Source organism: Gopherus flavomarginatus, chromosome 5, assembly GCF_025201925.1.
Source record: "Gopherus flavomarginatus isolate rGopFla2 chromosome 5, rGopFla2.mat.asm, whole genome shotgun sequence".
Lineage (NCBI taxonomy): Eukaryota > Metazoa > Chordata > Testudines > Testudinidae > Gopherus > Gopherus flavomarginatus.
The window spans coordinates 143,066,269-143,091,820 of record NC_066621.1 but is presented as its reverse complement, the minus strand read 5'-3'; the positions used below and the strand labels follow the sequence as shown (position 1 = coordinate 143,091,820).

General features: G+C 42.3%; 1 protein-coding gene across 10 annotated transcripts; it reads left to right on the top strand.

Annotated features, from left to right (window-relative positions):
* The first annotated feature begins 440 nt into the window (after window positions 1-440).
* Window positions 441-25,313, top strand: LOC127050958 (SERTA domain-containing protein 2-like). Of its 10 annotated transcripts, none has more exons than XM_050952725.1 (4): window positions 441-597; window positions 2,940-3,628; window positions 3,929-4,059; window positions 20,693-25,313. In XM_050952725.1, the coding sequence occupies exon 4, from the start codon at window positions 20,697-20,699 to the stop codon at window positions 21,549-21,551; it is 855 nt and encodes a 284-aa protein (XP_050808682.1). In that variant the 5' UTR covers window positions 441-597; window positions 2,940-3,628; window positions 3,929-4,059; window positions 20,693-20,696; the 3' UTR covers window positions 21,552-25,313. The 10 variants fall into 10 exon arrangements, with proteins under 10 accessions (XP_050808682.1, XP_050808679.1, XP_050808678.1 ...); XM_050952722.1 differs by having other exon boundaries at window positions 2,936-3,282; XM_050952721.1 differs by having other exon boundaries at window positions 2,936-3,628.
* The last annotated feature ends 239 nt before the right edge of the window (window positions 25,314-25,552 follow it).

Sequence of the window (25,552 nt, the reverse complement as noted above, 5' to 3'; positions counted from 1 at the left end):
GAGGCACAACAGCCGGAGGGTAGAAGTCCTGCTCAGCCCCGCGTCGCTGCTGGCTGCTACGCCCACGGCGCCCAGCTGCAGCAGGGCTAAGCCGTGCACTCCTCCCACGGCACCACGCTGCCCCAGGACCGCTGCCTGCGCGGGAGGAGACCCGTCCCTCTAAGACCAGGAGGGGCGCGCATGCTCCGGCGGAACTGCGGCTGCGCCCATTCCAATTGGATGAGAGGGGTAGCCACCCCGCCCTCTCTGGCTCCGGCGGCTTTGTGATTGGTCGCGGCTGTTGGTTAGGCAGAGCCCACCCCCCAAACCAAGCCGGCCAGTGAGAAAATGGTTGCTGGGCTGGCTTGAAGAGCCGCTGGCCAATGGGAGCAGGGCCTGCTGCCGGCGGGCGCGGCGCGCGCAACTCCCCCCCCCCTCCGGGCTGGCCGTGGCACCGTGCGCGGAGGGGAGGAGCTGAGGTGGCCGGGGCCCGGCGGGGGTGGCTCTCGCCTCCTCCTGGAAGGAGTCCGAGTCCCAGCCCCGCTGAGGGAGCCCGGCTGGCTGGGGAGGGCAGAGCAGCCTGCGAAGGAGCGGGCGGCCCGCTCGCTGTTCGTCCAGGTGAGGCATCGGCTGGAGCGGGGCGACCGAGCAAAGGTGGTGCGGTGCCTGGCGGGGGACTGGGAGGGAGGGAGGGAGGGAGGGAGGGGCTGGCTGGCGGGGACGGGACCTGAGGGGATGTGGGGGGCCACGGGGGAACCTGATCTATGGGGGGGCGAGTCCTGGCTAGGAGGACCTGGGTGGCTGGGACGTGGGGGGAGGACCTGGCTGACTGGGGGGTGGGGTCGGGCTGGCTAGCTGCTTGCAGGGGTCTGGGGGGGTGGGAACCTGGCAGGCTGCGGGGAGGATCTCTGGGAGGGGGCACCTGGCTGGCGATGTTCAGTCGGGGCAGGGATGAAACGCTCAGATCAGTTGTAATTAGCCTGGTTGAAATCGCTGGAAAACCAGGCAGGAGGAAGGGGAGGAGAGGAACTTTTCACAGTTCAGGAAGCCCAAGGTTATCTTTGGTTTTGCTGCTGCTCATTGCTGCTGGGGGCGGCGCAGGCAGCCGTTTTCGGGAAGTACCCAACTTGTCTAGTCTCTCTTCACGAAGGCCAGATGGTGGCAGGCTCCCCTGGGCTTTATTATAAATGGTGCATTTGCAATAGTAGCTGTAGGGATGGCGTCAGGGAAGAGAATCTTTCTTGGTCCCTGTCTGTGTGTGCTTTGTCATTTGCAATTATTTAGCTTTTAATCATACTGCCTTTTGGAAAAATGCTAATTGCAGCCGCTACATAACTGCTTTGTACCTTTATCGTATGTCTCCTCGTATCTTCTTTATAAGCTCTCAAGTGTGCCTCAATTTCCAGCAGATGGCTCATACTCACCTATTATCCTAGTCTCTTATACGCATATTGCAAATTTGCTGCACTAATAAACACGATTAATAATTTCTGCTCAAGATAGGGCTGCAGTTTATTGAGAGAGGCTGCAGCAATTTAGAATTGAGGTGCCTTTACAGAGCTATATGGGAAGCTTGCATGGTGGCTTTTTCTTTTATATCTGATTCAGCCAAGTGTGTTAGATGTCTCAGTTCTGTGGGCACTAAATTAAGTTCAGTCAAGTTGAAATAATATAAAAAAAAGTTACTACAGTGTTTTTAAGTTAAAAGTGGACCACAAACAAATTGGTACTGAAAGAATGAACATAGAATTGGAGGGAGACAGAAGGAAGAAGAATATATTTTTATAGTCTATAAAACTGATAACTTTTTACAGAATAAGCAATTAGGTTCCTAGCTTATGCTAAAAACAAATGCTTTCTAGTATATAGGCCACTTGGGTTTGATAGACTTTTGTATTTTGTACTGTCACTCATTGCATACAAGTATGAAATAAACTAAGACTGGTAAACTGGTGGCTTGGAGCATGAAAATGAGTTATAGTTAAGGAAAAGATACTCTCTTTCCAAATAATGACAGGTTTCAGAGTAGCAGCTGTGTTAGTCTGTATCTGCAAAAAGAACAGGAGTACTTGTTAGTCTCTAAGGTGCCACAAGTACTCCTGTTCTTTCCAAATAACTAATCCTCTACATAGTTCTTTAAGGTCTATATGTAAAGAAATTAAGATCAATACACCTTGAATTCCAACAGTCTTTCCAGCCAGAGATCAAATTTTGAAGGATATTACATATTTTTAACTTTTGTTAAAAACCACTTTTGCATTATGAAATCTTTTTATTAATCTCAAGTTTGAAACTAAAATCCTTTCTTATGTGAGTGTGCACACTGACTTGCCTGCTTCACAGCTGTTCTTGAGTGCTGGGCTGACCATTTAAAATGTGAAATCTCATTAGCATTCTTATAAAGGCTATATTCCCCATGAGCTTCACAAATAGATTTTTTTTTAAAGTAGATTTAACTTTCAGGCGTATCAACCATGTTAGTGCCTTTTTTTTTTAAACAAAACAAGAAAAAGTCATGCTTTTTTAATGTTCTACTCAGTGTTAAAAACCTATTTTAATTTCTTGTGAAGAATGGTGCAGATCTTCAAAAACCCAATTTCTGTGAGGAGTTGGGTTAAATTGGCAGTCTCAAACCAAGGGTGGTGTTCTGCTGAATTATTACTTCTCTTTTTATGAGCTGGTCCTGTGTGGTGAAATTTTGAAGTGGAAAAGCAAACATTTTACAGAGCTCTCTGTAGCCAGATGCTAAGAAAGTAAGATGTTCTCTGTTGTTAGAATATTAGAACTAATTGCTATGTTAAATGTACTTGCCAATAACAAAAATATTGGTTTATGAATAATTGAGTATGATTGTTGAAATGAAGATTTTGAACTTAAAAGCTAGTTCTTGGTTACAAAGGAATATGTTTTCAACTAGATAGAGTGTTGATATTTACTCCAGTGCTGAATTTTCTAGACAGACAGACAGACTACTGTGGCTAGGTCCAAGTTTGAAGAAACATTCCAGGCACAGACTGAAAAAGCACTCAACTACCAACAGTACATGGGATTCCAGGGGGCAGATAGCTGAAGTCACTGGAGCTACGACAACTTGCATCAGCTGAGGATCTGCTCCCAAGAATAAATGAGACTATCAGAGCAACCCAGTTTGTGGACCTCAGTGGAGGTTGAACAGTCCCTTTTACTTACACCCTCAAGCCTTCGCCTAGTCTACTAGCATCACTTGAGCTTCAGCCACCTTGTTATAATCCAAGTTGCAGTTTCTGTTGTGCACTGATGAACCCCACACTCTGTGCTCTCTGGGTATGATGAAAATTATACTATGTTGTGTGTTATCTGCAAATTTATGGCTCAGGTCAGTTCACTGTATTCCCCAGTGGCCTTGTATATACTGAAGATGAGGAAATTTGGGTAATTACTGTGAAAAATATTTTCATTAAACAAAAATCTAATAAAATCCAAATCTGGATGCCTAATGCCATCTCTCAGTAGATATCAGTTTTGAAATATGTACGTTATCCAGAAAGATTTACTTATAACTTGGTCTGCCTGTTGTCTTTATGGTCATGTTAGAAATCCTCTGAAAGAGAGGAGTTTGTTGTTGCAGCATGTTGGATAAGATGATACAAAATTAATATCTCCGAAACTGGTACGTGGTGGTCAGTTTTTTGTTCCATGTTTAATTATGGAGGGTAATTACCGTTTAACATGCTATACTGACACTTTAAAATTCTAATTTATATTTTATGAGCCCAAGGCATTGAATGAACTTAATTTTGACTCTTATCAGTTCAGGTTTTTCAGTTGTTTATAGTTGTCCTGTTAGCACTGAATATCTAAAATGTCAGCTTAAGAAAGTAGTCTTAAATTTGTCTCTTAGTATAGTCGAACTTTTTTTTTGTAAAGCAATGTCATAGTAATAGATCATTTTTATAATTCTGTCCTAAAGTTGCATCATTCTACTGAAGTGGATGACTTGGGCTGTTATCACAGTTTTATAGTTCAACACCTTTTCGGATGAATGCGCTTTAAACAAAATCTAGACTCTTCCTACCTGGAACACCTTTCTAACTTGTAAAGGTAACTTTTTTTTTCTGTGAAATCTTATTTTTACCTGCAGAGTTTCTATTATGCTTGTAGCTAGACTTAATATCCAGCTTCTAAATAACTTTTTGTGGTAAAATCAACAGTCCAAAATGACAGTGGGCTTCCCTATGCTTAGCGGATAGGATAAAATCTTCAGATTTGCTTTGAATGACATGTTTTATGTGAGTTTCTGTTCACTTAAACATTATAGGGTTTGGCTACACTTGCAGCTGTACAGCGCTGGGAGTTAAAGCTGTCTTCGTACAGCTGTGTAGGAAAAGCGCTGCACTGTGGCCACACTGCCAGCTGCCAGCGCTGCAGTGTGGCCACATTTGCAGTATTTGCAGCGATGTTGGGAGTGGTGCATTATGGGCAGCTATCCCAGCATTCAAGTGGCTGCAACATGCTTTTCAAAAGAGGGAGGTGGGGTGGAGTGTGACAGGGAGCCTAGGGGGGAGAGAGTGAGTGGATTTTTGGAACCGACGCTGTGTCAGCTCCCTGCTTTGCAAATTCCGACCACTTCCCCCACCCCTCTCTCATTCACTCTTAAATGCAAATAGCCTTCGGACCAGATAAGCAGCTGCTCCGAGGGACACACAACCCCCCCCCGCCCCTGTTTCTCTCCTTAAGCAAACGTTAGCTGTGGACATTCCCTGCCTGCCTCTGCTCCAGCACACAGTAGCTGTGTTTGTTTTTCGGATAAGCAGCTCCCCGAGTTCACAACAGAACAAAGAGAGGCATCATAACAAAACAAAGAGAGTTCTTTAGTTAAAAGCATTATGGGAAGGTTCCGGAGGTCAGTTACAGTGTAGTAAGATTAATCACTGTTTACACTGGCACTCCAGCGCTGCAGCACCAGTGCTGTTCTCTTTATTCCTCTCGTCCATGTGGAGTACAACCAGCACTGTAGCCAGGGAGATTCAGCGCTGTATATGCCTTGCCAGTGTGGACGGGGAGTAAGTTGCAGCACTGTAAAGCCACTACCAGCGCTGCAACTCTCCAGTGTAGCCAAGGCCTATGTGTTACAATAAATTGTTTACATAAGACCCCATTTTTCTGGGTTTTAATAACTAGGGCCCCAATCCTACAGTGAGCTCTGGGGTGCATGTTCATTGGCAGACCCTTCAGCTGCAGGAATCGGGGGGCCTTATGGGGGTATGTCTACAGTGCAAAAAAATAAAAATAAACCATCTGGGACTACAGACTCCGGCTCATGCTAGAGCAATGGCTCTCAACCTTTCCAGACTACTGTACGTCTTTCAGGAGTCTGATTTGTCTTGCATACCCCCAGGTTTCACCTCACTTAAAAACTACTTTCTTATAAAATCAGACATAAGAATGCAAAAGTATCACAGCACCTTGTTACTGAAAAATTACTTTCTCACTTTTACCATATAAAACAAATTGATTAGAATATAAATGTTGCACTTACATGGCAGTGGATAGTATGTAGAGCAGTGTGCGTAAGTCATTGTATGAAATCTTAGTTTGTATTGACTTCCCTAGAGTTTTTATGCAGCCTGTTGGGAAAAATAGGCAAATATCGAGGTGAGTTGATGTATCCCCAGGAAACCTTTGCATACCCCTGCTTGAGAATCACTGCACTAGAGCAGTAAAAATAGCAATGTACATGTTCCCCTTTGGGCTCAGACACCCACCCCTCTTGCTTAGCTTCAGAGCCCAATCTCCAGCAGGACTGCAAACATGTACACTGCTATTTTTAGCTACGTAGTATGAACCCAAATCTGTACACCCAGGTTCTGAGGTTTGTTGCTGTGGGGTTGCAGGTGGTTTGTGTGTGTGTTGTGTGTTTGACATACCTATGGTTTGTTATTACTATACTCTCTCGTGAGGCAGTGTTTCTGATATATGCTGCTCTACCATAAGATCTTGGGTGTGATCAAAAGAATGAATCCCAGTTTGGCCCAGTCAAATGTTTTAATGCACTTCAGTGAATTGTGTGACATATTAAAATGTATGGCCTTATGTATGAGGAAAAACACTGCTGCTGCCCTCCCCTCCCCATATCAGTTACATGTATTTATTTTGGTGGTGGAAACTTTGATTCTCTACCAAATCCACATACTAGCATTTCATCATTCTGAATAATCTAAATTCTCCTGACAGTGGATTTTCATGTGAATCACTGCAACTTATATGCAGTTTCTGTCTATGCAGGGCCGGCGCTACCATTTAGGCAGCCTAGGCAATCGCCTAGGGCGCTAGAATAATTGGTGGGCGCCGTTTCGCCGGAGGGGGCAGCAAGTGGCTCCGGTGGAGCTGTCGCAGTGGTGCCTGCGGAGGGTCTGCTGTTCCGCGGCTCCGGTGGAGCTGCCGCAGTGGTGCCTGCGGAGAGTCGGCTCCTCATGTGGCTCCGGTGGAGCTGCCGCAGGCACGACTGCGGCAGCTCCAGTGGAGCCGCAGAGCACCGGACCCTCCACAGGCACCACTGCGGCAGCTCCACCGGAGCCGCGGAACCAGCGTGCGGGGCGGCGAAATTGCTGTCCGCGTAGGGCGCTCAAACCCCTAGCGCCGGTCCTGTGTCTATGGCATTATATATCTGATCACATGCAATAGTTTTGCATCTTGAGTAGGTAGGTGACTTAGAAAACAGTTGGAAAAAAACTATTCCTTCTCTATCAAGTAAGGAAAGCTGGTAATAGGCATTACATTGAATCTGATTTTTTATTTAGTTTGTCAGTCCAGCTGTATTTTGCTTCGGTGGAACCACAGTTAAAAAGTTCAAATTTAATTAGTTAAACTTTTTTTCCTGCAGTTTCTAAATTTAGTAACTTTTGATCATGTTTGGTTCAGTTCAAATTTTGAACTGTTCTGTTCTGCCTTAGCTTAAATGACAACCCTCCCCTTCTTCCCGCTGAAACCTTTCACCCAAAAATCTTAGCTGAAATGTAGCTGCTGCAACACTTTTTATACACTAAGGGTACATACTTGCAGGGTTCACAGCTGAAAGTGGAGTCATACGCACAAATGACACAAGTTTGGGGACAACCTTTTTGAAAGATATAGGTTTTTTTTTCTAAAAGCCATGCTACCTCATTACTCTCCTGCAAGTGACTCTAGTGATAGATGTTAGATTCTAAGAGTACTACTTGTTTATTGCTATAAGCAGTCCCAGAGACATCACACCATGCAGTTATAGCAGGTAAAAATATAAATCCTGACTGAGTTGCTTCTTTCCCAGAATGACATACCGAAACTAATAAGTAGCAGTAAGTGAAAAACTGTTCATTTTCTGTACATAGAAAACTGATTACCGTTGCTTTACAAAGAATGACTTGTGACTGGGGGTCTTTTTAGTGTAGAAAGTCTCTTAGCATAATTAATTATTTTTATTGCTCAGCTTTTCCACTCTTCACCTCTTATTTTTAGATGAAAGTAAAACTTGTCACTTGAGTAGCTCCTTCTATCCAAGGACCTTAGTACCTTACAAACACTAGTTTAGCTTTGTAACATTCCTGTAAAAGTCTGAATTCTCCTGTGTCTATAGATACTGAAACTAGTGCAGAGAAGTTATAAAATAGAACTGAACTCCCAGTCTTGTGCTTTACCAAGGCTATTGTTTCTCCATTTATTTCATTTAGTGCTCTTTAGAATCCTGTCTGTATTAAAAACATTGTTTGGCAGGTGGATTGTCCTCATTTGTAATTTTAGGAAAATCTTGTCACTGTGTTCAGATAAGTCCCTCTATTACTATTAAAAGTTAACTGAAGCATCTGTCAGCATTTGGGGACCAAAAATATGTCCTGCTCTAAAATCACTTAACATTATCTGTTCCCCCTTTTGAGGAGCTATTTCCTTTTGGATTCTAGCTCCAGTAGATAACTTCACTGTACAGGAGCTTAGATTTTTTTTTGAAAGCAACAAAGAGTCAAGGCAGTATGTGGGAATAGTCCTCTTTAAACTATTTCAGACATGCATAGCTCCTATTTAATCTCTCATACCGTTTGGCTAAAATAAAAAGAAAATGCTTTTCTTTGTCTCGTTCTGTCCGTAAATCTAGAGTCATATCTTATCATTTAGTATAATATATTTAATCCTTCTTGTTTCACCTCATAAAATGACCCAGCCCAATTGTTAATAGAAACCTGAGTTGAACTGTAAAATCCTCAGGGACCTTGGCTAGCAGGACACCAGTTGTGATTATCCAATCACACCTTGCTGTGTTATGTAAGCTATTTTGGGTTGTCAGTGTAAATCCATTCCTAATGTCCAACCTGGTCACTTCTGTTTTGTCCCTTGATCTCTGCTCCATTAACAACACTAGCTTCGCTACCTCCTTTGCTGCTCTTGTCTCTCTTTTGTGAGGAGGAGAGGGAGCAGCCATTGCAGGAATACTCAACCTCCAGTTGTCAGGACCTTACCGTGCTAGGTGCTGAGATAAAATGTGGGTACATATACTCCCTTACCCTTGGATGTTTGCAGCCTAAGACAGGATGCAACAAGTACGTTAGTTAATACATTAAAGATTGTCATGCTCAGATACTACAGTGATGGGAGCCAGATAAGTACCACAGGTGGATAGATAAGTGGCAAATAGTAGCAGGGAAGGAGAAAAGATGAGGATAACAAGTTCACACAGTTACATATACTAGCTGTGTGCACAATTTGATTGTTCTGAATTATAACTTTCTAAAAGTCAGCTACAACTACTTCCTTTCTAGATGACCGCTGTTAATTTGCTGACTTACTGTAAGCACCCTTATGTCTCTGATGTCTCCATACTTCCTCGTATGTTGTTCTAGTGCTTGGAACACCACTCTTTCAGAATCTATTCAAGCCCCCAACTCTTCACCCTCACCTAATTCAAATTATTGCTAGAAGTCTCACTTCTCTAGTATTGCCTGCATTAAATGAGCGTTTACAAAAAAGAAAGGTACCGCCAAGATGAATGAAAACTTAAACTGGGTCATCACGTAAAATCTCCATAACCTGTGCCCTTTCTTGCCCTATCCTCTTGTCTGTCTAGTCCATCACTTATATTGTAAGTTGGGGCATTGAGACTTGTCTTTTAGGTGTTTTATCTTAAGTGCCTTGTACAGGCATATGGGCACTCTAAAATCTGAAATTTTGAAAGCATGTCAGTCAATCTATATGCCATGTCTGAATGAGTCAACATGATGCAGCTGTGAATAAGGCTAATATAATTCTGGGGTGTATTAGCAGGAGTTTGTATAGCCAGGTGATTGTTCTGCTATACTCAGCACTGCTGAGGCCTCAGTTGGAGTACTGTGTCCACTTTTGGGCACCATACACCAAGAAAGATGTGCGCAGACTGGAGAGAGCTCAGACTAGAGCAACAAAAATGATAAAAGGCTTAGAAACCTTATCTATGAGAAAAGGTTTAAAAAAAAAGTGGCATGTTTAGTCCTGAGGGGAAAAAAGATTGAGGAAGGATCTGATAAGTATTCAAACATATTAGGGGCTGTTATAAAAGAGACTGTGATCAGGTGTTCTCTATATATACTGAAGGTAGGCCAAGAAGTAAGAGGCTTAATCTGCAGCAAGGGAGGTTTAGGTTAGATATTAGGAAAAGCTTTCCAACTGTAAGAGTAGTTAAACTCTGGAATAGGCTTCCAAGAGAGCTTGTGCAATCTCCATCACTAGAAGTTTTTAAGAACGGATGGATGAATGCCGATGAGGGAAGGTCTAGTTCAGTGGTCCCCAAACTTTCAGTGTGGTGGGCGTCAGATGACCAGCCGCCGAAATGCCACCGAGAAGCAGCATCATCAAGAAGCGTTGCCGCTGATATGTTTATCTGGCAGTTGCGCTCCTTGTTGGCAGGGCGCTCCCTTGTCAGTAGGTGAGTGCACATAAATGCCCTGGTGGGTGCCATGGCACCCGCCGGCACTGCGTTGGGGACCACTGGTCTAGTTTTACTTAGGTCCTGCTTCAGCACAAGGGGCTGGCCTTGATGACTTTTCAGGGTCCCTTCCAGCTCTGTGTTTCTGATTTTGACTTTCTTGGTATAGTTATTCTAGTTAATTAATTCTTGGAAATAAGAAGGGCAAACATGATTGTTGTGGCTGTTCCCACAAGATAGCATACCTGACTTAAGCCTGGTCTACTTTACAGAGTTAGGTCAACGTAGGGGAGCTTATGTCAGCCGAACTGGGTAAATGTCTACACTGCAATGTTCCGCCCACCGATTTAACTCGCCCGCCACACCGACCTAATAACTTCACGTCCGTGAGAGGAGTAGCATTTAGGTTGATGTAGTTAGGTTGACGCAGTGTCTGTGTAGACACTGTGTTGCTTATATTGCCTGTTGCTGCCTTTGACAGATGGAGCCCTCTCAGCCTTGAGACTTCGGCTGTTGGCCCAGGGCAGTGGGGCTGCGGTTGTCAGTGCCCCACAAGGCCCCACTAAAATCGGTGCAAGTGCTTTTGGTGAGGACCCGCACTGCAGACAGAAGGAGCGTAGTGTGGACACAAAGATCTGATTTACCTACTGTGGTTACTGTAGGTGGACCTAACTTAAGTCAACTTAATTTTGTAGCATAGACATGCCCTTAAATAGGCATAAGTTCAATAAAGATGATTGTAAAAGTGACCCCTTGTGCAGAAAGAAACTCACCAGGAGATCCAGTAAAGCCAAGTCAGATTGTAAAGCTGGAGTGGGCAAACTTTTTGCCCTGAGGGTCACATCAGGGTATGGAAATTGTATGACGGGCCATGAATGCTCACGAAATTGGGAGTTGGGATGCAGGAGGGGGTGAGGGCTCTGGGGTGGGGCTGGGGGTGCAGGAGGGTGCTCTGGGGTGGGACCGAGGGGTTTGAAGGGCGGGGGAGGGGGAAGAATCAGGGCTTGGGTAGGGGTGTTGGAGCGGGTCAGGGGTGCAGGCTCCAGCTAGCACTTACTTCAAGCAGCTCCCAAAAGCAGCAGCATGTCCCGCCTGCAGCTCCTACATGGAGGTATGGCCAGGCAGCTCTGCACGCTGCTCCTTCTGCGTGTGCTGCCCCTGCAGATCCTGTTTGGCTGCAGTTCCCAGCCAATGGGAACTGCAGGGGAGGTGCTTGGGGTGGGGGCAGCTTCCCTACGCTTAAGAGTCGGATGGGAGCCATGCTGCTGCTTCAAGGGGTGCCCCGGCTGGAGTGCCAGAGTGGGGCAAGCCCTGGACCCCACTCCCCAGCGGGAGTTCGAGGGCCAGATGAAAACATCTGAAGGGCTGGATGCAGCCCCTGGGCCATAGTTTGCCCAGCCCTGTTCTAAAGTCAGAAGAAACCATTGTGATCAGCTAGTCTGGTCACCTGCATAATACAGGCCGAATGATTCCTTAGAGATCATGTCCATCAGCATGTATTGTAACAGCAAATGAATATGTTAGCCCCCGTGTTGGGTGTTGTTCATGAGAAGGAAAAGTGTGCACACTGTATACAGTCCTAGATTCTATAAATGCACTTTCTTGGAAGCTTGCTCTTGTTGAAACTTGCACCACATGCAGTTCTAAAGTTTAGCAATGTTGCATACTTCTAGTGGGATGTTTTATGAAAGGTGGAGAAAGAGGAAACAAGGAAATGGGCTTGCCCAAGCAGAAATAGGAGATTCCAACTCAGTCATTCACTGCTTTCCTCCTGTGACTGCAGTTCCTCACCACATGTCAGCAGCAGCTGCTCTGCAGCATCAGTCCCTGTGACAGATGGAGCTGGTGTCTTCCTCTAAAATTGTAGCACTTATATAATCTGCCGCAGGCTTCTCAACATTTCTGGGAGACTTGAGTGTTTCTTTTGCATCGCTGCCTGCTCTAACCAGGCTTCCCATTTGGCATTCTTTGCTTATGGTTGATCAGTGACATACCTTCCTGTCTCCTCCCACTTCCTTCATACTTGAGTAGAGTTTAGAATTGTGGCCTATAGTTGCTTTTGCCCAACCCAAAGGGGCAAAATTTCTGTGGAGCTACCATGGGTCTTAAGTGGAAAGCATGCTGCTGAGCCAGCACCTGCTCCAGACTGGATCTGTGGATGTGAGCTCCTCTCGCCTTACTGACATGGATGGGAATATTTGGCCCTCTTAACAGTGAAAAGTAAGCTTTTTTGACTTACTATGCAAAAAGTAATTAAGCTTTTAAACTCTTAATGTAAGCTTTCCATCATAAATGACGTATAACTCAATGTTGGTTCACATTGTGTGCTAACTTTGGTTAAATAGATGAGAGGACAGTACCCAAAACACTTAAGTGTAGAAGTCCCTATTTTTAATTATTCTGTGTGTGTCGTGACCAAGACTCCAATGGAGACTCTAAATTATTTTCTAGAACATGTTCTAGTTCTTATCTAAATTTAAGGAAAGTGTAATCTATAACTCGTCCTTTCATTTCTAACTGGATAAGTACAAATCTCAGGTTTATGTTGACATAGGCTTTAGTCTGTGCTCACTTTGTATATTTACAGTGGAATTTTGAAATCAGTAACCACATGATCATTTTGCTAGGGCCCTATTTTTGAGTGTTGAGTAGCTTCCTGGAATTAAGCTAAAGCGAGAAGGATACACTTCACAGCAGATTCCAGAAGCTCCTCTTAACAATTCTAGCATGTCCAGTTTTTGCTTCTCTGTTGTCCAGATTGTACAGTTCTGTCAGCTGTTTGAAAGGACTGACAACTGGAGAGCAGTCACTCAGTAACATAGGATTATCTGGGTATGGAATTGATAGAGGTTGGTTCTTCGTCTGTAACAAAAATTATAGTGCGAAGTAGATTACAAAATTAAACAATGTGGTCATAGTTCCGTGCTGTGTAATGGAGCAGCACTGAAAACGAGTACCTAGAAAAAATTACAATACTCTTAAAAGGTAAGTTATCCATAGAAACCTGGAGCAGCTTGTTAAAAGATATACTCGTAACAAATTGACAAATTATCTTATACTAGAAAGTAAAGCAAAAGGCCTGATTAAATGTGGTTTATTTGGTAAGAGAGGCTTCATGCCTTTGTAGGTCAATGTTTGAGTGTATTTGACACAGAATTGAAGTGTAAAATGACGGTAGTATTATGGTTACTAGTGAAAACGTTAGCTGCAGAGTTATTGCAATGCTGCTTTGGTTTTATTATCCTCTTTAAAAATTTCTATACTTCTAAAATTATCTAGCTTCTAAAAACAGACTTGCAGCATTTGTTTAGTTAAGCAGACAGCCACATTAAACAGGTATAAAGGCTGCTGCAAATAAGACTAGGTATTCTAAAAGTCCCTCCCCCTTTATGGATTTAGAAATAGATTTGGTTAAAAACAAATTTGCTTTGGTCTCACTCTTCATGTATTAGAAGAGTTAAATGTAATGTTTAGAAAGCTACAATCACTCAAACTGTATTGAACATATCTAGAACTGCTAGTGTTAAGGAGGTGGAACTTGTTTTGTTTTGCTATTGTGGGAGGAGGTAAGGGAGGGCATTAATGCATGTGTGTGTTGGAGTTTAGTGTGCTAGGCACACTATGTGAAATGAAAAGTTAAACTATATAAAACTGTCATGCAACTTTCATGAATTTCAGCACTGAGCTGGAATTTAGCTGAGTGTCTTCTACTAAAATTGGTGGTTTTGCAGTAACTAAAAGACTGTGCACCTCTCTGAGAGAGAATGTAGGGATTATCGTTTATCCATATTAGTCAAATTGATTACTTATAAAGGTTCCTGAATTGACGATGAAGCCTAAATATGTATTGCAGAAAAATTACATTGACTTCGCAACCTTCTAGTTATTTTAAACACTCAAGAAATACTAGATTTTGGTGTCCTATACAACCTTAATTTGGCCCTCTTGTCCATATGTATTAAGAGAGTCTTTATTTAAGTGATCACATACTGTTTTTTTCATTCAGTGTCAGGATGGATGACGCTCCCTGAACGGGTAAGCTATTCAGTATTTTTTTATCCTTGTTCAGCATGTGGTTCCAGGTCATTTTGCTGCACATTATCTAAACCCTGCACTGATTACAGAATTAGATATTTTCTCATGGCTTTTCTATGACACTCATCACCATAGCAGATGGCTGGTTTGCAAACACTAATTAAACTATTTTCACAAGGCTCCCATGGGATGGGGTAGTGACATTATTCCTAATATAGATTTCCCCCTGCCTCAAGATTGTGCCCCAAATTGCCAGAGAATCTCAAGTTAGTCACCCAAAATTAGAATAATGTAGGATCTGATTTGAGTATTTCACATTATTTTTGCATTGTATATGTTTAAAGCACATTTTCTATAGACTTGATCTACAGTTAAGTCCTCAGCATTTCTGTAAATCAGTCTCCAGATGTCTTAAGTTGAGCACCCAGAAGAAAAGAGAGATGCAGTTAATGGCCACTTTTTAAAAGTTTGATTTAGGTGATTTGTTCAGTATAGTCTCTAGTCGTGTTCTTTGAAAAACTGAACTATTTTTGTGGAAAACTTCTGCCCAGACAGTTGACAAACTGAAAGCAACATCTTTATAATGGAAAGTATTAGGCAACTTAACAATAGGCAGAACTACTAGCCCCACCTGTAACTTAAAAGTTCATTTGAGTGGCAAATTTGATTTCCTCCAGGAACATCTACATCAAATACACAGACTATGAGGGAGTCTCACTTTCATTCCTTTACCATCTACAGTGTCCTCCTTCCCCCTGCTGCTCCATCTCTTGCGTCCTGTTACCTTAGACAGTACTCTTCAGTTATGTTCTGATTCAGTTCAATTGTGATGCAACACAGACAGTGACACCCACTGTCAATAAATGCCTGCTGACTAGTTTCAGCGGTGGCCTAGAAGAGCTGCATCACTCCACTGAAGATGCCATCACTTGGCTAGATGGCTATGCACACTAAATGTATGGTCCAGGCAGATGGATGCATTGGAAGCCCTGCAGTATGTTTGAAAGTCTGAAAATCTGAGATGGGATCATCCTCTAGGGTGAAGGGGGCTTTCTTCCTCCATTCCCCTCTAACCAGAAATCTAGCAGCAGGTTGTCTTAATGGATAATGTGTGGTAATGGTCTGGCAGCTAAAGTAGGCATCTGGACTACTGCTGACTGTACCCAGTACTCACATGAAAGGGAAGTCAGGAGGCCTTCTACAGTGTGCTGGGCCTGGATCCTGGCGTGCAAAGGATCTGACATTAATCTGCCACTGGGTGTCTAATTCGATTGTTTAACATTTTATGTTGAGTCTGGGAGTAAACTCTTTCCAGTTGTACGGACAAAACCAGGTCCAGGCTTTACCAATGTCTTCAGCAGAAACTGAAGTCCTTTTTTCCCCCCCCGAACTGCATATTCTAGCTGAATGTTAGCCATGCTGTGTTCTCTCTACTGCAAGCAAGTAGAAAAAATACTCAACTCAAATACAGAACTGCTTTTTTTTTTTGTTCTAATGTGTATAGTAGTAGGACTGGTTAATATCAAGTCGTTGTTTTGAGCCACTTCATAGAATCATAGAAGTGCAGGACTGGAACGGACCTCAATAGGTCATCTAGTCCAGTCCCCATCACTCAAGGCAGGACTAAGTAATAATTAGACCATCCCTGAAAGATGTTTGGAGGTCTTTAAGAACAAGTTAGACCAGGGTTTCTCAAATTGGGGTCAGTGGACCCCTGGGGGTCCATGAGGGTACTCCAGAGGGTCCACAAGTCATGTCCAGGGCCACTGGCCCTGCTGATCAACTCCTCCGTCTCCTGCAAATGGCTGAACAGCTGTTCCACAGTGTACAGGGAGGTACTAGGAGGGACGGGGAGGAGCGGGGATAGGGCTTGCTCAGGGGTGAGAAGAAGAGGGGCAGGGGTGGAGCGGGGACAGGAAGAGGTAGGGTAGGGGTGGGACCTTAGAAGGAGTGGACTAGGGGCAGGGGCTGAGCATGAAAATTTTTTAAATCAAAATGAGGGTCCTTGGGTAGCTAAAGTTTGACAACTGCTAGGCTAGACAATGATGGCGATTCTCCAATTTGTCCCACATCTTCCTGAAATGTGGTGCCCAGAGGTGGACACATTATTCCCATTGAGGACTTAGCATGAATTAGAGCAGAAGAATTACTTCCAGTGTCTTGCTTACAACACTCCTGCTAATACATCCTACAATGATGTTGGCTTTATTTTGCAACAGTGTTAAACTGACTCGTGTTTAGCTTGTGATCTACTATAATCCGCAGATCTCTTTCCGCAGTACTCCTTCCTACTTGTCATTTCCCATTTTTTGTATGCGTTGTGACAAAGTTCTTCCTCTACCTTGATGGGTCCTGTGCTTATTGGCGGATTTGCTCACCTCACAGATTCACCCTGTGGGTCAGGAAACAGCCCAGAGACCTTCCCCTCTGGTAGAAGCCACAGTCCAGGTCAATACCTCCTGTGTTTGATCAGGGGTTGGGAAGTTTGGGGGCGGAACCCGGGCCCACCCTCTACTCCAGGTTCCAGCCCACGATCCTGTGGACTGCAGCTGTCTAGAGTGCCTCCTGGTACAGTTGCATGACAGCTACAACTCCCTGGGCTACTTCCCCATGGCCTCCTCCAACACCTTCTTTGTCCTCACCACCGGACCTTTCTCCTTATGTCTGATAATGCTTGTACTTCTCAGTCCTCCAGCAGTCTGCCTACTCACTCTCAGCTTCTTGCACACCTCTTGCTCCTAGTTCCTCACACACACCTCCTCTTCTCTGGCTCCCTTTGCCCTGACTGGAGTGAGCCCTTTTATAGCATCAGATGGGCCTTAATTGGAGTCAGGTGCTTAGCAGGTTAATTGGAGTCAGGTGTTCTCATTAGCTTGGAGCAGCCCCTGCTCTGGTCACTTAGGGAACAGAAAACTGCTTATCCATTGGCCAGTATATCTCCATTCTACTATTCTGCTGTTCCCAACTGGCCTGGGTCTATCACAGCATGCAATTAATTGTTCTTTCCTAAGTGGAGTACTTTGCATTTGTCCTTGTTGAATTTTATCCTCTTTACTTCTGACCATTTCTCCAGTTTGTTCAGATCATCTTGAATTTTAATCCTATCCTGCAAAGCACTTGCAACTCCTCCCAGCTTGGTATTGTCCACAGACTTTATAAATGTATTCTCTCTGTGCCATTATCTAAATCATTTTATGAATATATTGAACAGAACTGTATGCAGGAACAATCCCTGCAGGACCCCATTCAGTATGCCCTTCCAGTTTGACTGTGGTGATTACTCTTTGGGAATGCTTTTCCAATGAGTTATGCACCCATCTTATAGTAGCTTCATCTAGGCTATATTTCCCTAATTTGTTTGAGCAGGTATGCAGAATTGTTGCAGCTGTATCAGTCCAAGGATATTAGAGAGACAAAGTGAGTGAGGTAATATCTTTTATTGGACCAACTTCTGTTGGTGAGAGACAAGCTTTCCAGCTACACACAGCTCTTCTTCAGGTCTGGGAAAGGTACTTGGTCCAATAAAAGATATTACACCACCCACCTCGTCTCTGATTTATTTGTAGGCATTTCTGTGGTGTTCTCTCTATTTGCATGATGTAAATGTGAGCAGTTGTCTGTTATAGCAAAATATGTGGTTTATAAATTGTATAGTTAGTATTATGTTGAGACTCATTATAAAACTTTACCTCCCTTTTAGCTTTCTGAAAATCTTCATATACAATTTTCTGTGTGAGTTCTCAGGCGGTAGGTGAATTTGAGGAGAGGGGGCTGAAGGAGAGAATATGAAGCAAAATCTATTCACTTTTTGAGATGAAAGGGTAGAGGGAGGATTGGTGTAAGATTTTATGAAGTTATAATGAACATGTTACTCGCTGCTGAATTTCTCAAGCTGAAACTTGGCAATTAGTTCTTACTAAGGACTACAGCACATTCTCCTCCCCCCACAAAACAGTGGAATAGTAACTTTTACACTGCAGTACAAAATTCCTAGTATGTTCAGAGCTATGGGACTGAAATAGTCCAGCATACAGTTTTATTTTCCCCTTCAAGTTAAAGTAATTAACAGTGAGGAGTAACTAACCAATGGAACAATTTACCAAGGGTTGTGGTGGATTGTACATCACTGGCAATCTTTAAATCAAAATTGGATGTTTTTTCTAAGATATTCTCTAGGCATAACTTCAGGGAAGTTTTCTGGCTGGTGTTATTCAGGAGATCACAATAGATTATCATAATGGTCCCTCCTGGCTTTGGAGTCTATAAATCTGTGAAAAATCAGTTTTGATGAGTAAGAACAGATCCAGGAATTTATGGGGTTTTATATAAACGTTGGCAGTTATGGAACAGTTTTGGGAGGAAGACTGAATTCTAGGTACTGTTTGTAGGTGGGCAGTTTGGGGTGGGGGTGGGGGGAGCGACATACCTATACTGGGGAGCAGTGTTCCCTCTAATTTTTCCCACCCAGGTGCGGAATGAATTTTGTTATGTGCACCACTGTTGAGGTGATGTGACACATCACCTTCATATCGGTCAGTGCACATAACAAAATTCATGTGGTGGGGGTGAGGCTGAGAGGTTTGGCGGGTGGGAGGGGGCTTAGGGCTGGGGCAGAGGGTTAGGGTACAGGGGTGTGAGGACTCGGGGGGGTGTGGGCTCTGGGCTGGGGCAGAGGGGTGCAGGAGGGTCCTCTGGGGCTATGGTGGGGTGAGGACTCCCCCACATCTCTCTTCCCCACAGCAGCACCTAGGCTGTGGGGAAAAGCATCTCTTCCCTGCTGCAGCAGCTCCGAGGCTAGGGCCGCAGGATAGATGCTCCTCCCCCCGCCCCCGCAGGCCTGGGCTGGGGCCGAGCCAGGGGAGGGGCCCCTGGGCCCATGGCCGTGGCATAGTTGGGGCCGGAGGGCCACTGTGGCAGATTGGGGGTTGGGTTAGGTTGGGGCCAGGGGAGAGGGGCATCCTGGCCTCAGCAGGTCCCTGGGTGGGTTCCCTGAGTGCCTGCATAGTGCTAAATAGGCTGCTATGCAGCTTATAGGGACCTTAGCTGGGGAGTCCAAGATGAATACCTCTGTTTTCAAGGCCTTAACATCTGTGGGATCATCTGACAGCGAGAGCCCACAGAAGCCTGCAATTGTCATCTCTGGTGCCATGCAATTCCACTTACCTTCTCCAGTAGCATCACTGAGAAGCAGCAGTCTTGTTCTTTCCCCTTAAGATTTTTCAATAAGCTTCAACCTGCACTTCTTCCATTTGGGAATGAAACAGCATGATGCGTTCTGCTCTCCACTTAGCTCATTAAGGGAGACTGTAGGCTTCTCGTTTGATTTTGTTCTTGGTCTTAGACAGTAGTCTGGAGTGTTCTAGTCCCCAGAAAAAATAATTATCCATGAATCAAAATCCCTCACTCTTTGGTGTAATGACTGGCAGGATTCTTGACCAGCAATGAAGAGAGCTGTCCTGCAGCCACATTCCCTTGCCTGTCCTATCTGGACCCCTTCCCTGCTGCCTTTTCACTGCCTGTACTTTTAAATTGTCTGAACATTTAGTGGCATAAGCACATAAATGGCTTGAAATCCCTGATGTAATGTTTTAAGGCAACATAAGTGCTGATAACATTCGTTGAGAAGTTTGCATTTATGAAGGAACTTAAATGCTCCTAAGTCCTTTGGGCTGACTGGTGCTTACTGGTATACATTAAATGGGGTGCACTTCACATGTATGTACGCAAGAAGCACATCTACATATGAACACTGACTGAAGTGTTGTAGCCACGTCAGTCCCAGGATATTGGAGCTTACACAGAACTTTTCTTCAGGTCTGTGTAAGCTTGAAAGCTCGTGTCTCACCAACAGAAGCTGGGCCAATAAAAGTTATTGCCTCACCCACCTTGTGTTTCGAACACTGACTGAATGCAGTTTTCTATTGTGGGAGTGTAGTAGCTCATTTTCTATTGCTCACAACTTTATTATATAACCATACCTAGTGGCTGATCTGCTCAGTGAGAGCTACTACCTCTACATGCCAAGTCTCAAAATCCATCTTGTAAATTTCATGGCATGGGGAGAGACTGTGGTGAACTCAACTCAGACAGCTTCCTGTTCCAGTTGGGAGAGAAGGGGAATTCAGGAAAAGAAACTTCAGCCTGCAAGGTGTATTTTTAGGAAGCTTTGACCATATGAAAATAAGGTTAATGAAACCTATTTTGAAAGCTTAACTATAGTATCCACAACAAGTGAATACTACCATAATGCAAATTGTGAAATATTCATTATAGCTAAGGCAATTATAATAATAAACCTCTCTTTACTTGGCAGGATAGCTGTGAAACTTTTTTCCTATCTTCATTGAATTCCTCTGTAATTCTGTCTTTCTAGCCTGGAAAGGTTGTGAGCTTTATTCCAAAATACTTGATCTATAAGCCTGCAAAATGTTCAGTTAAAAAAATTATCAGCTATTAAAAAGCCTCAATATGGTCCTGTTGATGCAGTTTTTTGTAGTTATCACTGAAGTATTTTTTTCTCTAATCTAAAATTGTAAGCATTATTAGGGAATCTAGTTGGAATCTAAATAGAAATAAAAACTTCTGGGGAAGAGAGGATATGCTCCCTTAGCTATGTGTGATCAGCTCTCATTAGCACTGATTAACTTAGACAGACTGTCTCCACTTTCCTCATTGACCACTGTTAGGAATATAGCTTTTGTAAAAGTGTGCTGTTTTCCTATGATGCTTAATTGAAAGTGTAAAAGATTGACTAGAATTTTTCCTTTGCAGGTTCATGTTGGGGAGAGGCCTAAAACGCAAGCTGAGTGACTATGAGGAGAACATGGCTGGTCTCTCAAGTGCCTTTGATTCCAGTCGAAATCTGCCATATCCACTTAAGAGGCAGTTAGTGCTGAATATGTGCCTCACTAAATTACAAACTTACAAAACGCTGGTGGAACCAAACTTACACCGTTCTGTGCTCATAGCCAACACAGTAAGGCAAATTCAGGAGGAAATGAGGCAAGAGAGTAGCCAACAGCCAATTAATGTATGTAGTGGCATTGCTCCCCATCCTCACAGCTACCCAGGAATTGATTCATCTGGAATTTCTTTACATTTGCCTTCAGGTAGCAGCCAGCAAGAGTCTAACTGTTGTAACTCATGGTCTGCAGAAGGCCCAATTGAAAATAGCCTGCTGATGGTTTCAGATGATGACATGTCATCTGCCATTTCATCTATTCTGAAGGATTTGGACTTCATGGAAGATATAAGTCCACCTACTTCTTTGGTTCCAGCTGGAGATGATGAGCCGCTGAAGTCTCCAGAGAAAACATGTCTCAAGCTAGAAGATGATAGACAAGATTTGAAGGGAGCTGAGTGTGTATTTGGTTCCTTTGAAATTTCAAATTCGACCAGTTACTTAAAAGATTTGGCTATAGATGACATCTTTGAAGATATTGACACTTCAATGTATGATTCAGACTTCTGCTCTCCCCTACTAATGGCACCTAGATCACCTTCTGCTGCTACAGAAGAAACATTGAAAACCTTCCCATCTTGCAATTCTTCCTCAACAAACAATATTCCGATATGTAGAACAGATCTGAGTGAGTTGGACCATATCATGGAAATTCTTGTTGGATCTTGATATTTATTTATTTTTTTTTTAACCAAAGATACTTTCTGTACTGCCACTTAACATTGGTTTGAGGATAAAGCCACTGGGAAAGCTGCAAGGAATTTCTTTTAAAACAAAACACAGTTGTCCATGAGTAGTTCTTAAAATGTCTATTATAAATCAAAAAAAGTGGCAGTTTTTAAAAATAATTTATTTGATAAATTGTGCAATCATCTTTTTCCTTCTGGGAGTGCGTGTGTGTGTGTGTAGTGACATAAAGACATGCACGTATCCTTACCCGCCACCCCTCACCCCCTTTGAGTAAATGTTTATGTGCAATTTTTAATTTGTCAGAAGAATTTACATACAAAATGAATTTCAAATGTGAATCCTCTTATGAAGCCTAGATTTTATTTTTAATATTAAAATACTTGCCAAGTTGGCATACATTGGAGTTGCATATTTGGATTGTGCAAATCCATCAGCATTACTAGAGATATAGGTATATTTTAAAAATATTAAAACAAATGTCACTTCCCTTTGGTCGGAAAAGCAGACTCAAGATACTTGTCAGTGAAGTATCTTGCATTTTCTAAAGCATTCAGAACTATTTATTTTTGTAAATTTTATAGTCTTTCTACACTTTACTACGTTATTTCATCATAGTACAAATATAATGTATTTCTAGCTGGATGTGGCTAGTACTACCTCTATAAGCTGAAATGCTTTGACTCTTTCCAGTGCTTTGTCTAAGACTGCAAGTTTTTTTTTTTTTTTTTTCCTTTTTGTTTCTCCATGGTATTTTTCTGTTGGAGGAAGGGGGGGCATTTTTAATTCATTAATTAGATCCTTTGTTTGACAGTGATGACCTAGCTGATTTGTGAAATTAAGAGTATTAACTGTTTAAAATTTCTACAAGTATTTGCAAATGTAATTTATATGTATAATGTCCAATTTAACATTTTCTGTCAGTATTATGTGCTTAGATTTTAAATAATCTTGGCATTCTTTAAATTAGCATTTACTGTAAAGATAGCTTTTTATTCTGTTTGGAGAACGCCATATGTCGTCTTAGTCCTGTTTTCACTACAAAGCTTTTTTTAATGTGCAATATTACTTACAGATACATATTTGCACAGATGACATTGTAGAAAGAAATGCTTTACATTTAAACTTGTAAAGTAGCACCTTGGGAAAGGTAGCTGAAGAACCAGTGTCTCTGTATTCTTTTAAGAAATAAGTTGAGCATTTCTTATAGTACCAACATTTACTGTGTTGAATACTCCTGAAATGTTCTTATAAATGTGGTGGGTCATTTCTGATGACTAAGTACTGTCTTGTGAAAGCTCGAGGGTCAGCTCACTCTGATGCAGTTGCAGGACTGGAGCCTAAGTGTGCTGAAAAAGTATGTTTCCAGTACAGAACAGAAGGGTTTGGTGGGTTTTTCTTTATATTATTAGTTGAAGATGAGGTTTGTAATGAGAACTGTTGCTCCATGTGATAGTGGGAAATACATTTTCCCTCAGACTGGGGTTTTTATTAACCTCTGGAGTGGCTTTCTAAACTGTACAACACTGGTTTTCCCTTAAAACTGTAAAACTGTTTCAGTATAGCCATTAACGCTGCAGTACATTTAGGACAAAAAAGTTTATAGTGAGTTTTAAAAGCTTCTGTAGTTCATCTCAGTCTCGCCATTTCCTATGTCATTTCTGTTTTCAGCCAGTAGCAGAAGTTTAGCAGCAATAATGTCTCCATTTTGAATAAAGATAATTTTTGCTTTTTTTTTTAAAAGCATGAACTCGCTCATGTTCACTTCAGTGTCTTTTGCTCAGAGCACTGCTTAGATCTGCCCTAACACCCCTCAATGTGTTTTTTAAAAGTCTTTGCTTTTGTTCCATTCTTTAATTTTTTTTGTGGGTTCAGTATCTGAAAAGAATATGAAGAGCAAGAAAATGTGCCCTAAGTATTACATCTCAAAAACAAGGGGTGAAGTCCTGGTCTTGCAGAACAATGGGAGTTTTGCTATTAACTTCAGATAGGCCAGTATTTCACCTGGGATCTTTAGTCTTAAATATGCTGCAGCATTGGTTATCCTGTGCTAAGATCTCCATTTCAAACCATGTGAGTTCCCCAGTTAATAGTCTGTACCCCAAAACTGTGCAAACCCAGTTTAGGTCACATTCTCTCAGCCATCTGGATTGTTTGGCAATTGAAGGGTATAAATATATGTGCTCAATGTTAATGGTTCTAATAATTAATCTAGATATTCCGATGGTATAAAACATTCTAAATCATTGGATAAGGGATTAGTTGGGAAAATGTATAAATAGCTACTGAGAAGATACAGCTTCAGAATGTACACAGACTGCATTGTGTATAGACTACTCTGGCTTTTCTTCAATCTCTACTTTTGTATGTAAAGAGATGCCTCAATAAATCCTTGAAATATTACTGTCCTTCTGCACTGTGATGAAGCAGAATTGGGTTCAAGATACTTCTAATGTTGGTCACAGAAATAAAAATTGTATCTAATTTCTTGTTTGCATTTGCAAATGTGGAATTTGACAGTGCAGTAAATATCACCCTTTTTTTGTTTAGTATTGCATTCATACCATGTAGCAAATAGTGTTAACTTTACTATGTTCCCACCATATTCACCACCCTGCTCTGCAGAAACATAAGAGGTTGGGGGAATTAACTTCACGTGCAATTGCTGTAAACTAATTTCTTATACACTTTGGTAATTCATACAAATTTGTGAATACAGTAGATGACACTTCATTCACTCTTTCTGTTGGTCATATCACTCTTGCCACTAAACTCTAATTCTTAACTGGTTGCTTAGTATCCCAGTACCAAAACCATAAACTGATATGTAATGCAGTGGTGGGTGGTATGGTATTTTGTTTAAAAGGAAAGTGTTTCATTTTAATTATGCACAAGTTAATTTTAATTCAGTATAAAATAAAATCAGAGACTAGCTAGGGAGGTCTATTCAGTTGTTTAGGAACAATTACTTTTCAATTTAGCCATAATTTCATGAAGTTTCCAGTATGAGTGTAACAAATTTACCAGCCTTGCCAGTATTCATTGAACTAATGAAGATGCAAAATAAATGTTTCCCTAGCAGGTTGCTTTTGGGAATAACAGTTTTAATAAGAGAACTTGCCTATCTCTTCACACCCAGACCCCATCTCTCTCTAAAGCTACAACTTGACAGAATAGTGGTGGTTGGTTATGGGAATTCCTCCCAAGTCAGTGTGCTGGGAAAAGCCTCACTGCTCTTGATAGTCAAACATCACTTTCCTACCAGTATTAAATGTAGTTTCCCCGTCTACACAAATGTACAGCAGTTTTCAGTTTAGTTTGCAGGAAACAAGATGCACTGTTTTTCTTGGTGGAAATACAGCTGAGATCAGAGGCTCCCATCTGTGTATGGGGACTAATAGTGCTCTTCACTCAGCATTCGTGGAAGTTAGCTGTCATCCAGTGGGAGAACGGACCCCATTGATAGGGAATATATCTTTGAATGAGCTTATTAGTTTAAAAGTAACATCTTCAGGGTAACTTCTCTTATTGGTGAGTTGGGATATGTTAGAGTATGCAGTGCCTTAAAAACGTTGACTGTGTAAGTTGTCTTGCTGATACAGAATATTTCATATCAGGGTAAGAAATATGGATAAAATTGCTTTCGTGTGTGGCCCAGACATCTAATCATGTGTTCTTACCACAAAAGAAATAACTGCCTTTACACGTTATGGAATTTAGTTTATTAAACAGCTTTATAAAGCACTCATTTGCTTAAAAAGTGCAGTTGTACTCTGAGAAATGACTAAATAAAAATGGTTCTGTGGGGTTTGACATTGGTGTCCATCTTCTCCCCAAAATAAGGTTACTAATTACAGGGGAAAATGTCTGTCTGCCACAAATGCTCCTGGACTTTAAGAGCCTGGCCTCTCTCATTAAAATCAAATCTGGGTTCTTCTCATGAATCGCCACCAACAATGGATTCTGCAAGCCAAATTGGGCCT

Excerpts from the sequence above, each read along its gene's own strand:
- LOC127050958 (XM_050952729.1), top strand. The coding sequence starts at position 20,697 with ATGTTGGGGAGAGGCCTAAAACGCAAGCTGAGTGACTATGAGGAGAAC.